The following is a 16137-nucleotide window of genomic DNA, read 5'->3' as shown; positions in this document are numbered from 1 at the left end:
TCAAGTGAAATAGAGGGGGAGCTGCCGTCAGATCCCATTCACCAGCAACACCATCTATTCATGCAGAAATGGACACAAAATATCTGCCAGTTACCCTCAGCAGTCCCAGGAACCTCTAATGTGCTGAAATATTTAGTGCCAGTCTTGGAAATTAGCTTGCTGCTTATTTTTTTTTTTTTCCTGTATTTTTCGCTTTCGGGAGTTTCAACAAGTGTCTTTTTCAACACTGGTCCTGGCAAGCAATTAAATGTTGCTAGGATCGTGGCGAATTCACGCAGTGTTACTTCCCTCAATTATAAACTTTCTAGGGGCGTTCAGAACTCAACAAACACACAAAATACCACACCAAAATTAATTCCGACTTAACCAGAATAAGTACGGTATACAGGGACTTAACTTCCCAAGGTGGCATCAGCTATGAGGGATGCTGAATAAGCAGAATAAGAAGCGCACTTCAATAAAGATTTATTTAAGATTTTACGCTTTTGCATGGATCAGCAGAGTGAGTGTAATTTTTGCTAGAAGCTCGAGAAAAATGTGTATATATATATACCCTTGTGCAGCTCTCCTAAGGCCAAGAGAGCGAAACAAGTGCGTATACTTGAGGAATTTTAATATCCGCTGCCCGTGAATCAATCAAGGCATCGACTGCTGGCTGAAACGTCTGTTGGCAGCATACTCAGCATAGTTGCAAAGGTCAAAAAGATCATATTATTCTTACTCAAAGTAACTCAAGTTTCCAGTAATCTCCAACTCTTTAAGTGTGAAGATGCTCGAAGAAAATAAAAAGCACATCACAAAGTTCAACATACGAAAATGTTGTTCGCATCATCCTCCTGCTCGCACGCACAAGCAGTTGGCCTTGAACTTGAGAAGTGTAGGTGATTAGCCTTCTTCTATACCTCATACTTTCTCAGTTTCATATAATTCAATCAAATCTCGCCATGTAGCCGCACTGTTGTAGCCAACTACAGGAGGGCAGAGGAAGCCGATAGAGAGCTCTGGTTGACAATTCCATCTGAGGCATGGGCTGAAAATGTGTAGAACCACTCTCCAGGCGTAAGTAAGAATATTTCTTAGCACAAGAAACTGGCATGCTGGTTTCGAAGGTAGTGTCGCTTGGTGCAGAGTGGGCATGCTGCGTTTCTGCCCACACTCCCCCTCACCCCCCCCCCCCCCCCCCCCTGCTGCCAACCTCAGTGTCACCTTTGTTTCTTTGTTTACAAACATGACACTTGTCTATACACCACAGGTCTTGTGGCATCATCTATCAGCATGACATGCCACTGCTGCTCAACAGTGGGACACAAAAACACGGCAAGAGAGCCCAAGAGCACAGTCCAATGTGCTACACCCATTAAAACTTAGTCACTGCAGAAACTGCATTGACAAAATGCCGTGACGTTTTTGTAAAACACAGGGGTGCAACAGCTGAAATAGGATTTGTTTTGGAGCAGCAAAATCCATATTTGGAGCAGCTCAAAAGAAAAAACTTTTTTCAAATTTTGGAGCTGTTAAACATGGAAGAAACCTTACTTTTGTCCCAAGAAAAAAAAAAAGAAAGAGAGGTGTGAATATCGGACTGTATGAATGTGATCCAAAGGAAATCTAGCAACGGCCTCCTATCACTGGCGCTGCGTGTACCTATTTATGTAAATAAGCTTTTTGTACTGCAAGGCATGCTATCACAATAAAAAAAAAATAATGTGAGCCATAATATTGAGGAAATTAAGTTTTCAAGCTTCGGGGACCGAATAAAAATGGAAGAAGCAAGAGAATATGCTTTTTTTTTTGCATCTAGCGTGATTTGACAAAATTAATCATGGGATGTTATGGTGTGTGTAAGGCTCATAAAACAATGTTTTACTGTCTGTGAAATCCACAGTTTGTGCCATGCAAGGGCAGCTCCAAAAGAGCTTAATTTGAAGCCATGACTGCGATCAACCTGTGCCCAGAAGAAAGCACAGTACAAAAACAAAATGTTGATTAAAAAGCAAACACAGAAACAAAGACAAAAAGAAAAGAAAACAGTGACCAAAAGACGAAACAGCGAATACTGAAAGCCAGTAAGAAAGCAAGTTGTAAGCAAAGAAAACATGAGCGAATGCGTCTTCGGCCCATGAATTATGCTTCCTATAGGCTAGCGATGACTGTGGTTTTGACAGGGTATTTTGATTAAGGGGAGGTGGGTGATTACTCAGGATATTAGGATAAGTATTTCATGCATAGAGCAGACTTAATAATATTTCGATGTTGCAACATCCATAAATGTTATTTTGGCACTCTTGGGCTCCGCTGCGGCATTATGGAATTCAATAGCCAAGGCTGCTGCACGTTTCCCGACCTGCTGACGCCCGAAATAAATTTCACATGTACCACCTCCAGTTACATTAGCCCAAACACAGAAGCCATAACTGACGCACCTCTTACACTATCTGACGATGGGAAAGTGAGTCTATCAACAAGACAACATAAAGACAACCTTGCTGTACATGAACGGCCCAACAAAATATCAGAAACTTCCATGAGTCACATAAGAAACTAGAGGTACATTCAATAAAAGCATGGGGCGTTTAAAATGCTGTGTTGAAGTATTGCTCCAAAATCGATGGCCTTTTTCGCAGTGCGAAGCAGTAGCAGTGGTGCCTCGTCACGAACGACCCCTTTGCATTATGGGAATGCTTCACCGCATGGACTGTTACCAGTGCGGTGAAGCATCCTCGCACTTTTTCAAACTACCCGGCACAAAACAAGAGTTGTAATGTTCAGTTGAATTCACCAGATGGTGACAGTAGTAAAAAAAAGTCTAGTGTCTCATTCCAAGGGGCAGTGTTGCAGTTCGGTGCTTTTTTGTAGCATGCTTCGTGTGGTTCGTTAGCCATTGTGCTTCTGCAGATATTTCCCCGTGCCTTTGAATGCATGCTTCTCTCAAGCTCAGTTTGTTAGGCCTACAGTGCTACGTAGCTCTTCAGACCTAGGAGAAATTGGTTCGGTCATTGCTCATAAAATGCATGCAGGCAAAGATCACAGACTTTTTTGCTAGAAAATAAATTTGTAGTCCTCTCGGCCTCTGCTTGACGAGTAACAAGTTTCGTTTCTTGTGCGCTAGCGGTGCCCGCCATTTTTGCTGGCCGCATTCCACTTTGGGAGCATTAACGCTTTGCAAGTATGATGCCGCGGTAGCTTTTTGGACACCGCCGCGCCCTATAATCGTATGTACCAAATTATAGGGCCGAGAAATGCCTCACTCGATTTAACGAACTTCCCGATTTAACAAAATAATTCACGGCTCCTCTCAACTTCGTTAAATTGAGTTTCAACTGTGCATTAAAAATGTTTACCGTAAACACATGTTACTTGAAGTTATTTAAAGTAATGACACATTTTGCGACCACACTGAAGGCGCACAGCAGCTCGTGCACCGCGCTTACAAATGGGGTAAGGGTTGTGAGGGTCAAAGCCCCTCAATAAACTAAAAGTAGCGCCATCTATTCTCTCCTCCTTTGGCGCTGCCGCTCCTCCTCTCGCGTTTCGACCATGGCTCCAACTACGCGGTGCACGGCTAGCACACGCTCTCCGGAGCAGGCACCGGTAAAGGCACTGATGCCGGGTCTCACCAGAGCATTTCAGCTTGCAGTTTGTCGCATTGCGTTCACGTTAAAGGTCCACGGAAACGGCCCCTAAGAAGCCACTGATAAACGTGTTCAGTGTGTAGAACACATCCTTTTGAGCATTAACACAAGGTATAACTCCTTGGAACAAAGCCAGCGATTTATTATGAATTTTTAAAAACAGCATTTTTTGAAATTCGCGGGCAGAGAGAATGTCGCTTGGCGGTGTCGCATGGAACTATTTCCTTAAACTGTGACGTCACGGGTGAGTTGACTGGCAAGGCTTGCTAGAAGCTGCCATTCGCTGTGGCCACTGCAGCCATGACGTCACGGACACACTTCCGGTAGCTGCGAAAGTCGTCTGCTCGTGCGCTGCTCGAACTCTGTGCGGGCTGTTATACAGCTCGCCGCCCTTATCGGTTAGGTGGCCATTGCCCATTAAGTACAACAACCGAAGCGAAGCAGGGATCGGCAGAACGAAGCTGCATTTACAAATATCTTATTTATATAACGTGGTTTCTGGAGTACCGGAGTGTTGTCCGATGAGGCGTCAACAGCACGATCAAGCACCACACGATGGCAGCACCTCCTCGACCGCCGTAAACACCGCCGCTGTGGCCCCTCCTCCGGCATACCGTTCGCAAACGACATGGCGGATCGTTAGCACCAATGTCCGAAATAAAGCGTGCCAAAATTTGTTGGCGTCTGGAATACTGAGCCGAATATCAAGTATGAAGCCTTCGTGAGGATCGCTGACCAGCAGCAAATTGCTGGTAAGAGCGATAGTCGTGATACAAGCTAGTTTCTGCTCGAGCCAGCTGCCGCTGGTGCATTTCGGCTGATCCGATCTGCTCGTACTAGCTCTGCGATTAATGCGTCGGCAGAGTTGATCCTATAATTATTTTACTATGGCAGGATAGGACTCACTATAAGGCAGTTTCATAAGTAGACGATTTACGACAGCGTTGATCATGTTCCAAAGCGTCGACCGCTGCGGCTTCGAAGCGAAACAATTTAGGCCTAGCGACGACTAGGGACGGTCACGCACGGCGCCGTCGTTCGCCGCGCTCGAGCGCCCCAGCCCCGTGGTAATTGTGTAACGTACCTCAGCCTGCTCACGGCATCCCGTGCTACAAGCGTTGCAAACTCGTGTACTTTCATAGCTAAGGCCGCGCATTTTTTGACGTTCTGCTCAGCAACAGGCCGTTCAAACGATACTGCAGGCAAGACAAGGCTTCAGTACGCAGTCGCTGCGCTGTCGGCTGTAATCGAAGATGTCGGGCGGCACCATATTCTATACATCGATCTTTAAACGTGATACAGTGGGCAAATGAATAACTTTGTGAAGCAGACCCGCTCGTACGTTTCACGCACTCGGGCGCCGACGAGTAGCTTCCGTCAACAGACGCAGTCTCAACCTTGGTTAAACGACGCAAACCGAGGTCGTCAAGCTCGGTTTGCGATAACCGTGGTTAGTAGTGTAACCATGGTTTGGTCCGCCGTGTAACATAGGGTAACCACGGGTTCGCGGTTACACTAACCGTCGCTGCGCGAACTGGCGAACTCCTCAGGCGTGTGCGAGCGAGGACGGGTTGACGTGAGTTACGCCAAAGTTACGCCAGCGAGCGAGCGCGCGACAACCGGAAGTTCGTCGAAGTGACGTATGTCTAGGCAGAGCTTTGAACTTGCTTGTATTCTTTATTTTTTTATGGCTCCCTTCGGCGTACGAGTTGAGAGGGAAAATTGGAAGGGTCATTTTTAATCACCGATATCTCTGGTGTTGCAGAAGTAGATCGAAAATTTTTGCGGGAGAATGATGGGTGGTTCAATAACTATCAGTATTATGGCGTTGTTTACCCTTCTTGGTTACCCCTTTCAGTGGACCTTTAAAATATTACTCGCTGCTGAAACATCAATACAGAATGTCGACAGGAATTTTCCACCGAAACAGCTTCAGCTGACAGTGTCTTACTCCATACATACGCAACTTCGGCATCGGCTCAACTCGCGCTCATCTCCGTGCATCTGTCATCCATTGGCTAAACTATGCGGCATGCTTTAAAAAAATTGGAACTAGGCGGCAAAAGAGAACAATTTAGCAACAGTCTGTGTATGGTTTCTTTGCAGCTTTGACTGGCTTGTGGGCTCCCGGTAAACTTGAGAAGCGTGGCACATGGCAGCAGTTGTCTTCCATGTGTTTTAAACTTTAGCTGTAGCTCTATCAGCGCTTGCATGTGTGGAGTGCGAAATCGAGAACTAGCACACCAAATGAAATAGTAACAACAATAATAATTGGTTCACAGGAAGGTAAAGGCACAGTATCTGTCACACTCGTTTCTGTGGACACCTGAACCGCACCGTAAGGGAAGAGAGGAAGGTGGGAGTGAAAGTGGAAAGAAAGAGGAGCCGTAGTGGAGGGCTACGAAGTAATTTTGATCTCCTAGGGATCGTGCGCTTAGATTGCACAGCACACGGACGCCTCTTTGTTTCGCCTCCATCGAAACGCAGCCGCCACGGTCAGAATCGAACCCGGGTACTCCGGCACAGTAGTCAGGCATCTTACCACTGCACCACCGCGGCGGGCAACGCACGAAATATGTGGCTTTATCTGGCCATCTAAGAGTCGTCACTGCTTCGTTATGTGCGGCGGCACACTCAAAACATGCAGTTAGCTTACATTCAAGACAAAGACAATGCCTCAGAAAGCATGGATGAGTAGCTGAAAGCCAAGGACTTTATTCTATACTTAACCGATGTCTAACGCAAAAAGTGTAAAAAATGTAACACGTGGGCATGTGGGCATGTGGCACTTGGCAGGGTGAAAAAATGGACGAATTCGTACAGAGTGCATGGCGGCATATATTAGGTTAGAGATGAGCAATTGCTCACTTCTCACAGAGCCGTCAGCATAGCATTGAGTTGAAGTCCGCCTGGCCAATTCGATGCCACGAAACCTTCCTCTGCGCCGCATCTCGATTTGCGGACAGTATTATAAACAACCGTTCGCTATCATGCCCATGTGCGCTGCACCCGAAAGCGCAGTAACATGGCATTTCGAACAAAGCAATTAAAAAAGAAAAAAGAACAGCGTGAAATATGCGCGAGCCGTAACAAAACACACGCCGCGCACACGTTGTATTGCACCGGGGGAAAGGAGGCAGCCAACACAACAAGCAAGAAAAAAAGCGCGCGCAGACATGTGACGCCGTTTGGACAATGGGGGAGTCGAACGTTAAAGGGAAACGCTGGAGAGGAGGCGGGCGGCAATCTTCGTATGTTGGCGCTACTTTTAGTTTATCAAGGGGCTTTAGTAAGGGTGACAGAGGGGTCGCTGCCAAGCCATGGCTATGGCTGTAGGAGAGCGATTTTCTCGCTACCATTGCTGACGAAATGGATGCATTGCCTCGCGTTGCTGGTGCTCTCAGTTATCTCCACTACATCTATCAGCCCTAGAACCTTTCAAGCAATCCTGCAGTGGCTACAGGCGCATACTGCCCGCCCCGGGTTGTTTTTTCATTTCACTGTTATTTTTCACTGCTTTTTTTGAGTATGAACTATTGTAGTGCCACATTTTAAAGATGAAAGCAGCGGAGACTGCTTCGTTTGTCACATAGGTGCCCCCCGACAATGAAGCATGGCACACTGTACCAGCAGAAGTGGCTCATTACGATTGTAGACATTCCTCCTGTGTTAATAATCTGTTTTAGTGCCATGAAAAGTTTGTGTGGTTCTGCCATATTTCTAATAACTCAGCACTAGCTACCAGACAGACAGAGTGGCGAATTTGTTAAACCAAGCTCAACTGTCACGACGCACTGGTTGCATGGGGTTTCCAAATACACGCGCTTTAACCGGGGTGGCATTTGGGAATTGAAAAACTTTGTAATACTGAGAAATTCACTATAAGGACGTTCGCTACAAAGAAGTCCAACTGCAAGTTTTACATCATACAATTAGAAAGAAGAAAGTCTTGGAAAATACAGTAGACTCTCATTAATTTGAACTTCAAGGAACCAGGGGTTTTATCAAAAGTGCACCTTAACACTACAGTCGAACCCGGATATATCAAACTCTAAGGGTATCGCAAAATAATTCGATATACAGTCGAGCCCAGTTATATCGAACCCGGATATATCGAATTTTGGTTATATCGAACTCACGGAATATCCCCTTGAAAATCTCATGTAAAAGTATAGGAAAGCCGCGTCATATATCGAACTCAATTTCACCGGTCGTTCGATATATCGAACTCCGCACCACGCACTGGAAAGTGTGCCTTCCCCAAAGACGATCGCATCACCCTTGGCCGTTTGCTGCGTGACGTTTTCAAGCCACGCGCGGAAGGAATGAGAGGGGACAGTTCTGGATAGCGCCGCGCCCATTCCCCAAAGGCGCGCGCATCTGCAGTTATCGTTCCCGCGCGCCAACACATGACGTTTGCAAGCCATGTGCGTGGGTCTGCCCATTCTTTTGCCGAGCTATCTCTCTCCTTCAGCACGCGCTACGCATGCGCCAAGCCAGCTCAGCCCGTTTTCAGACAGACGTCGGACGCTTTCTCCAGCGTGTGTTGCGAACCCTCTGCCCGCGGCGGCTGACGTGGCTATGGCGCCTGGGAACGTTAAGAAGCGGCAGCTCTCTCTCTTTTTTTTTTTTTTGCGAGAGTCATCCTTTCTTATCGTTGTGCTGTAAGCGCGACGTAGCGTAAGATATGGCGGCTGCGGACGTTAAGAAGCGGTAGGCATTTTTTTTTTTTGCGGAAGCTTTTTTTTGTGCATGTATGAATCAACGGAAGCACGCGGTCTGCTGCTGCGATGACGCGTGATAAATCGAACCAGGCTTGTGCAATCAAGCCATCACGGGCACTCTGCCAAGTTCGCTCCCCGCCACCGGAGGAGCTATAAAAAGATAAACGCGCCCTGATGTTATCGCTGCGCAGCATCTTGGCACGCTGCCAAGAAATAAGCTGTGGATGCGACCACAGAAACAGAGTGACGCGCGCCATCCACATGCAAGCGAAAACGCTCGCGATTTCTGCCACAGCGACGCAGAAACCTTGTATTGAGCTGTTGTGGTGGCTCGAGCGGCAAGAGGGCAAGAGGGACGCAGTTCCAACAAGTTTGAAATTTTTCGCTCTGTCGCTGCCGTTCGTCGCTGAGATCGCTCGATCGCTTGCATGTGAGCGAGCTGGTCTTAACGCATTTTTTTTTTTAAATCTCGGGTGCAAAAGTGGAAGGTGGGTTCATTATGCCAGTGGGTTGATTACGCGACACATGCGGTATCGTTTTTTGGCATCGTAAGTGCCGTCACAAGCCGATTTTTGTATATCGAATTATCGATATATCGAACTATTTCGCAATCCCCTTCGAGTTCGATATATCCGGGTTCGACTGTATCGCTAATTCAATATACAGAAATCAGCTTGTGACGGCACTTACGATGCGAAAAAACAATACCGTGTTTGTCGCGTAATCAACCCACTCGCATAATGAACCCATCCTCCACGGGCACCCGAGAATTTGGAAAAGAAAAAAAAAAGCGTTAAGGCCAGCTCGCCGATGCAAACGATTGAGCGATCTCAGTGACAAGCAGCAGCGACAGAGCGAAAAATTTCCAACTTGTCGGAAATGCATCCCTCTCGCCGCTCGAGCCATCGCGGCAGCTCAAAACAAGGTTCCTCTGTCGCCGCGGCAGAAATCGCGTGTTTTCGCTTGTATGTCGATAGCGCACCACTCGTCTCATCCACAACTCATTTCTTGGCAGCGTGCCAAGATGCTGCGCAGCGATAACGTCACCCCGTGTTTATCTTTTGATAATTCCTGTGGTGGCGGGGAGCGAACTTGGCAGAGTGCCCGTGATGGCTTGATTGCACAAGCCTGGATCGATTTATCACGCCACGCTTCCACTGCCACAAAATCATTGGAAAGCTTGATAGCTGCAAATGCTGTTTGAAGCGAAGAATGCTAAAAGCCAATGTCATGATTGCAGCTGATCACGTGGTTTCGCTGATTCATACATGCAAGGATAAACGACTCCTGCAAAAAAAGAAAGAAAAAATTCAGCTTTTTAAAATCCGCAGCCACCATATCTCACGCTACGCCGCGCGTACAGCACAACTATAAGAATGAATGACTCTTGCTCTCGCAATAAAAAGGAGAGAGATCTGCCACTTCTTAACGAGCCGCCGCGCGCAGAGGGTTCGCAACACATGTTGGAGAAAGCGTCCAACGAAAAATGGGCTGAGCTGGCTTGGCGCATGCATACCGCGCATGCTACTGTGAACAAAGGTCAGGAAAGAAAAAGGAGAGAGATAGCTCCGCAAAAAAAAGGGCACACCCTTGCACTTTGCTCCATCGCGTTTTCCCCCTGAAACGACCGGTGAAATTGAGTTTGATATATGACGCGGTTTTTCTATACTTTTACTTGGGATTTTCAAGGGGATATTTCATGAGTTCGATATAACCAAAATTCGATATATCCGGGTTCGATATATCGGGGTTCAACTGTATATTCAAGACTAAATGTGGTTTGCAGTTTGCTTTATGAATATATCTGTGCATACAAATAGTATTTTGTGACTTTTTCTTTTTCGATTCAAATGCTAAAACAAGTACAGTATGTATAAGATAAGGATGGAAAGCACTGATATGTTTACTCAAACAGCATTCCCCAAATAGATGTGTGATTAAAAAATGTTATCAATACTACACTGGTTAACTGAAAGAGTAAAATGATGTTTATTAGGCTCACGTGGCACTAGAAAAAAAAAAATTCTATGTAGTGTAATGATCAAATCATTGGATGGCTACAAAATGAACTGGAAAATAATATTTTCCACTGCAGCACAATTTAGTTGATTAAAAATAGGCAATGTTCATTTGAGTGAAAACCACACAAAAATCCGAAATTCTGTCATCTGTACGGTCATGTTCCATATACGTGGGCTTCAACAAAGGTCAACATTTTTTAAATGGCAATGACAAACTATGGTTACGTCTCCCTGAATTGCAAGTGCATGGAGCCACTCAATATGAAAGCAGCGAGTTTCGAGAAGTTTGGCACAGTTTGGCGCAAGGGTGGTATCACTATGTATATTTATCATTTGCTGACAAATGTTCAGCACGGCTTCATACGGGGTTTCCGCACTTTCGACACAGCTTAATGAATTCCCTCATGACATTTGCTATACCCTCGATGCGGGCAATTTCTCCTAGCTTTGTTTCTGAACAATGCCCACCTTCTCAGCTAAATTTCTAGTTTTCTCTCTAATTGTTCTCAATTTGTATTTTTTAACAGAGCCAATTCCATGGTAGCAGAAGTGCCCTCAGGAGTTCCACAGGGTTCTGTGTTGGGTTCATTGCTTTTCATGATTTTTATAAATGGCTTGCCTTGTAACATCACCTCTAACAAATGTTTGTATGCTGACAACTGTGTGTTACATAACAAAATTTCCTGCTTTCAGGACCACTTACAGATTCAAAAATCATTCTCTAAATTTAGCTCTTGGTGTGCTACATGGCAAATTATGATTACCGTCTGTAAAACAGTTGTTATTACTTTTACTAATAGAACGGCACCTTCCATATTTACTTACGAAATTAACGGCCCCCCATCCAGTGTCGTTGAGTACAAATACCTTGGTCTCATCTTCACACCTAGCATGTCATGGTCCAAACACAGATTTAATAACTTCAAAGGCCCTTAAAATGTTAGAATACTTGCGTCGCACCCCTAGGGATACGAAATTATTAATATATAAATCTCTAATCCGTCCGCTACATGAATATGCTCCTCCTGTTTGGAACCCGCATAAACAATGTGAAATTAGCCAAATCGAGGCAGTCCAGAAGATGGCCATTCGTTTCATATGTCACAGGCTAGACACAGATTTTTCGCTTTCAACAGCACTTTCATCACTAGCCTTGCAACCCCTCTCAGCTTGCCGAAGGACTGATTCTTTAAAGTTTTTTCATTCTATAATTTACTCCTCCTGCCAGACCACTTCAAATGATTACCTAATTCCCGCGATATTATCTAAAACGAGAAATCACCACAGCCTAAACATAAAGCCTTATTTTGCCCGCATAGACACTTTTAAATACAGTTTCTTTCCGCGTGTAATCGAATGCTGAAATTCCTTGCCTGATCATATTTGTTCTCTTCCTTTACACTCGTTTTTAGCGGCTATTGAATAGCTTTTCCATTTTTAGCTGCGTTTTGTTCGTTTTTCTCATATTCTCTCTGCTATTTGTCCTGGTTCTGTTCCTAGTTGTTTTTTTTTTTAATTTTTTTGCCTACCCCCGCAATAGCCCAATAGGGCTGCAGTATGTACAAATAAATAAATAAATAAATATTAATTCTATTTTTTCTGAGCACAGCCTTCTGCACCAGAATAAATTAAAGCTTACACTAAAAATACTGAAGATTCTCACTAATGCCAGAAAGGCTAAAAGGCGTACCTCTGGACAAAATAGACGCAAGGCTGGCTTGCATGCCAGTGTAAGACTGTAGTCCAAGCCTACACTTTCTGCTTCCAAACGCTCCCGCTGGAACACAGCAATGTGGCACTCTCGTGTTAGCTTATTCTTGTGCTCTTTCAAACACTCCAGCATCTGAAAGGAAAATAAAAAGGGAGAAGAAATGTTAATGTGAATATTTACCACTATTGGTGGCCAACTGTGCCCAAGATGCAATTACAAAAACCTCTTTTTGGACAGACCTGCCTTAGTTTTTCTCATTCACCACCTAGACATTGAGGTTTGGTCAGGCCGACTTTTTTGAGTGTACCAATCCTGGTACAATCAACCGTCGTTAATTTGGCCTTCAAAGAATTGGAAAAAATGTTCAAATTAACCGTAAGTTTGAATTATCGAAAGGGCCTGAAAAACTACAGAAAAACCATTTATCACAGTAATTTTGTTTGATGAACACCTGTAGGATGCCTGTATGCATTCGAGATAAAACCCAAGTGAGAATATATTTTTTTTTCCTGGTTTCGCCAAGTGCTTTGCTTTACGCACATTATTGAGAACCTTGAAAACATGCTCGCTTAAAAATCATAAAGACCTCCACTACCTTTCTCACAATTGTGACGCAGTAGCAGTGGTATCTCCTAACAAAACAGCCACATCACACAGTTTTGAGGATGTTTCAGCATACAATTTCTGCCTACTGGTAGCTTGTGGATGCACGCAAGGAATATATGCGCAGGCGTTAGAACCGCGTGACGCCATGCTAAAATAAAAACAAAAGGACAGTGACATGCCAAACAGCATCTGAAAAGGCGCGACTGACTAACGTGAACACCTGATTGCAGTCACACGAAGAGAAACGAACTATGCAACTTAACTGTATTTTGGAAATGAGGAAACTTCTGATAGTGGGCTGCCATAGCAAGCACAAAATGCGTTGGCACTATACCATTCTATGCAATTAGGATTCGGGAAGGTGTATTTTGGCGATTGTTAGCTGCACAGATCATACCTCGACGCCATCCCCACCCCATCCAAATTAACTGGAGTGAGAACGGCCACACCCAAATCACTGTATTAACTCGAATGTAACGCGTCCGCAAATGTAATGCGAGGGGCAACTTTCCACACTGCCCAGTGGGAAAAAATAAAACTACGAATGTAACGCGAGAATAAGCGGGCATTCAAGTGGAAAGAGAGAAAGAGGCGTCGTAGTGGAGGGCTACGGAATAAATTCGACCGCCTGGGGATCTTTAACGTGCGCTGACATCACACAGCACACAGACGCCTCTTCATTTCGCCTCCATCTAAACGCAGCCGCCGCGGTCGGGATCGAACCCGGGTACTCTGGCACAGTAGTCGGGCGTCTTACCACTGCACCACCCCGGCGGGGTGTACGTCATTTTCATATCTACTTTTGCCCACAGGCTTATAATTGCAAGCTTTTCGTTACAACGATGTTTCAAAACAACGACCAATTTTATATCATGCACCAAATCATCATGTTATATCATGCACCGCATGATTTGTTATATCGAGCGTTGATTGTACTCGCTGTAGGCCGCACGGCCAACGTACGCTTATCAAGTCAGCGCCTGGAACTGGCACACGCCGCTCATGCGCACAAGCAACTGAGGGGGGCATAAACCGGGCTTTATAAACGCATGCTGAACAAGCGCGCAGGGGGCTTTTGGTTTCGGCGAAGGACCAGGTGCGCGGCCTATTTAGACTACCAGCGATGCGAGTGCTTGTCCGGGCGCATGAGCTTTATTTTCTATGCTTTCAAAATTGCCTACAGCCGTGTTTGTGCTTTTCTTCCTATAGCCATGCGGGGGCGGTGGGAGCTTTATTTCCTTGTTTTCAGTGATTAAACTTCTGCTCTTGTTTTAACTTGCGTCACTTGATGGATGAGCCGTGGTTCCCGAACCCTTACACCGAAAGGCGTGGCCTTCCTTTGAAGCCCAACTACGGGTTTTCAGGTTAGCCCACTTGCGCACACCTCGGTTGCGCGCCGCTTTTTAGGGTCTACTCCCTCCTCTTGTGTTACTTTTCTCTCCCGCGAGATCGTGCTGTCCCACATTATGCTCTTGCGCTCACATGGTAAAGTTAAGGTATACCCAAGCAAAGACACGACGATAGAAAAGAACGCGGGCACACCCCCTAGCACAGAAAATTTTGAACTAGCTGCGGCTCTCGCTCGCTTGCTGGCCCAGTTAGAAGCTATATCGTCTTGCTTAGAAACAAACCTTGATGAACACGAGACACAGATAAAGATAATTCAAGAGAGCCAACATAGCCCAAAAAAAATCAGGAGTCCCTTGTAACCACTGCCACATCAGGCCACGCTGCCTCAAAACCTTTTCGTCTGCACCTCACACTGCCGACTTACGCAGGACACACAGACGCAAAGTCGGTTGTATATTTTTTCCAGGCAATGGCAGACTACCGCAGCACTGAAGCCCTCTCCAAGGATACCATGCTGCAGCGAGTCGTCCCGGCAGCACTTACAGGCTCCGCCGCTCTATGGCGGCACCGTCAGACGTTCTCCATTTGAAATGAGTTCGAGCAGTCGCTGAAAGCAGAGTTTCTGCCTTCCGACTGCACACGCACAAGCGGCAGACAAAAGTCTCTTGAAATATGTCCATTCATTCCAAGAGCTCTATGAACGTACGCACTCTACTGCCTCGGACGTCGAACAGGTATCGATGGCCATAAGACAATGTCATCCTTCTTTTCTAGTGCACATCAGGGCATGTGATTATGCCAGCTTGGATGATCTCGTCAAGGCAGCCCTGGCAATCCAGGCTGCCATGCTAGCAGAGCTTGATTACAGGCCTCCCCCAGCACTGGAAACGTCTTTGGAACCATCGTGTGCATGGAGACGAGGGGCATCGACACCTTCGTCATGACGAACCCAGGACAATGCCCTGGCTCCCCGAGCTTTGGACCCATTCGGTGCACGCGCAATCAGCCAGCGACAAGGTGAGCAGAAGCCCCCGTTTAACACTTTCCTGTCCGCGAGAAAAGGAACTGTTCTTGGGTAGCGTCATTAATAACTTTTTTTCTTTAACAAAACTTGCTTAGTACAACAGTGTCTAGTACCAAATTGTATAGGAGGAATTATTCTTTACAATGGTATTAGTGACAATCAACATATTTATTTTATGAGTGATGAAAAACAGAACTATCAGCAAAAATTTGTAATTAAAAAGAAACAAACACACAAAAGTATCAAAAGTTTCTTGACACAAATAAAACAAAAAAATTCAAAATATATGTTTTTTACAACAGGAACCAATGCAACATTGCAGCAAATTCTAGCTTTCTGTGTGCAGTATTCGCTGAGTTAGGAAAAAAACTAGTCGAGGTCGACCCCTGGCTGTTCTCTAGCAGAAAACACGACTCCCTGCACTACTGGCAGCAAGTGATACCACCCAAAAGACGTTGTCACCCTGCAGATAACAGTTGTGACCTTCAGAACACAGTGATATCTTCCGATCAGCGTACAGAAAAAGCGGAAATTTTGGGCGAGCGAATGCGAAACTTATCGAGGCATGGCTGTCCACGTTCCGGGTCGGTTTGACATAGTTTCGCTGTCAGTGCTAAACTCTAAAGAGCTGAATTCGTCTTCAGAGTCATTACTGCTGCTGTTCGCATCCAAAAAAGAGCTCTCCGATACGTCGACTTCTGCGGAACTGTGCGGAAGCAGGAGCACGCGAGGTCGACGCCATCTTGTAAACAAGGAGCGCCGATCACCTGACTCCAGAGACCAGGTGGACGGGTGCGGCACGGCGGAAAAAATAAAACCAAAAGCAAAACTGAAAGAAGAGTTCTTCTATTTCCCACTGAATTACGCCACTCATCAAGAAGCGCTTCGAAAGTGGGAAAATTCGACCACCGATCGCGGGCGACACTTATCGGGGCATGGCTTTCGACGTCCTCGGTCAGTTTGAAGCAGTTTCGCTGTGAGGGTTAAAGTCTGAAGAGCCTAATTCGTCTTCCGAGTCATCACTGCTGCTGTTCACATCCAAAAACGAGCCTTGGGATGCGCCAACTTC

General features: G+C 45.7%; 1 protein-coding gene across 1 annotated transcript in view; it reads right to left on the bottom strand.

Moving 5' to 3' along the window:
* Positions 1-16137, bottom strand: part of Glg1 (Golgi apparatus protein 1) — a 109200-nt gene that overhangs the window by 34659 nt on the left and 58404 nt on the right. The window contains exon 17 of the mRNA XM_084588668.1: positions 12068-12220. Coding sequence (XP_084444794.1) covers positions 12068-12220 — 153 coding nt within the window. The remainder of the gene's footprint in view (positions 1-12067; positions 12221-16137) is intronic.

Source organism: Amblyomma maculatum, chromosome 1, assembly GCF_055883805.1.
Source record: "Amblyomma maculatum isolate TAMU_Amacu chromosome 1, ASM5588380v1, whole genome shotgun sequence".
Taxonomy (NCBI): domain Eukaryota; kingdom Metazoa; phylum Arthropoda; class Arachnida; order Ixodida; family Ixodidae; genus Amblyomma; species Amblyomma maculatum.
This window is presented reverse-complemented; position numbering and strand designations above follow the sequence as displayed.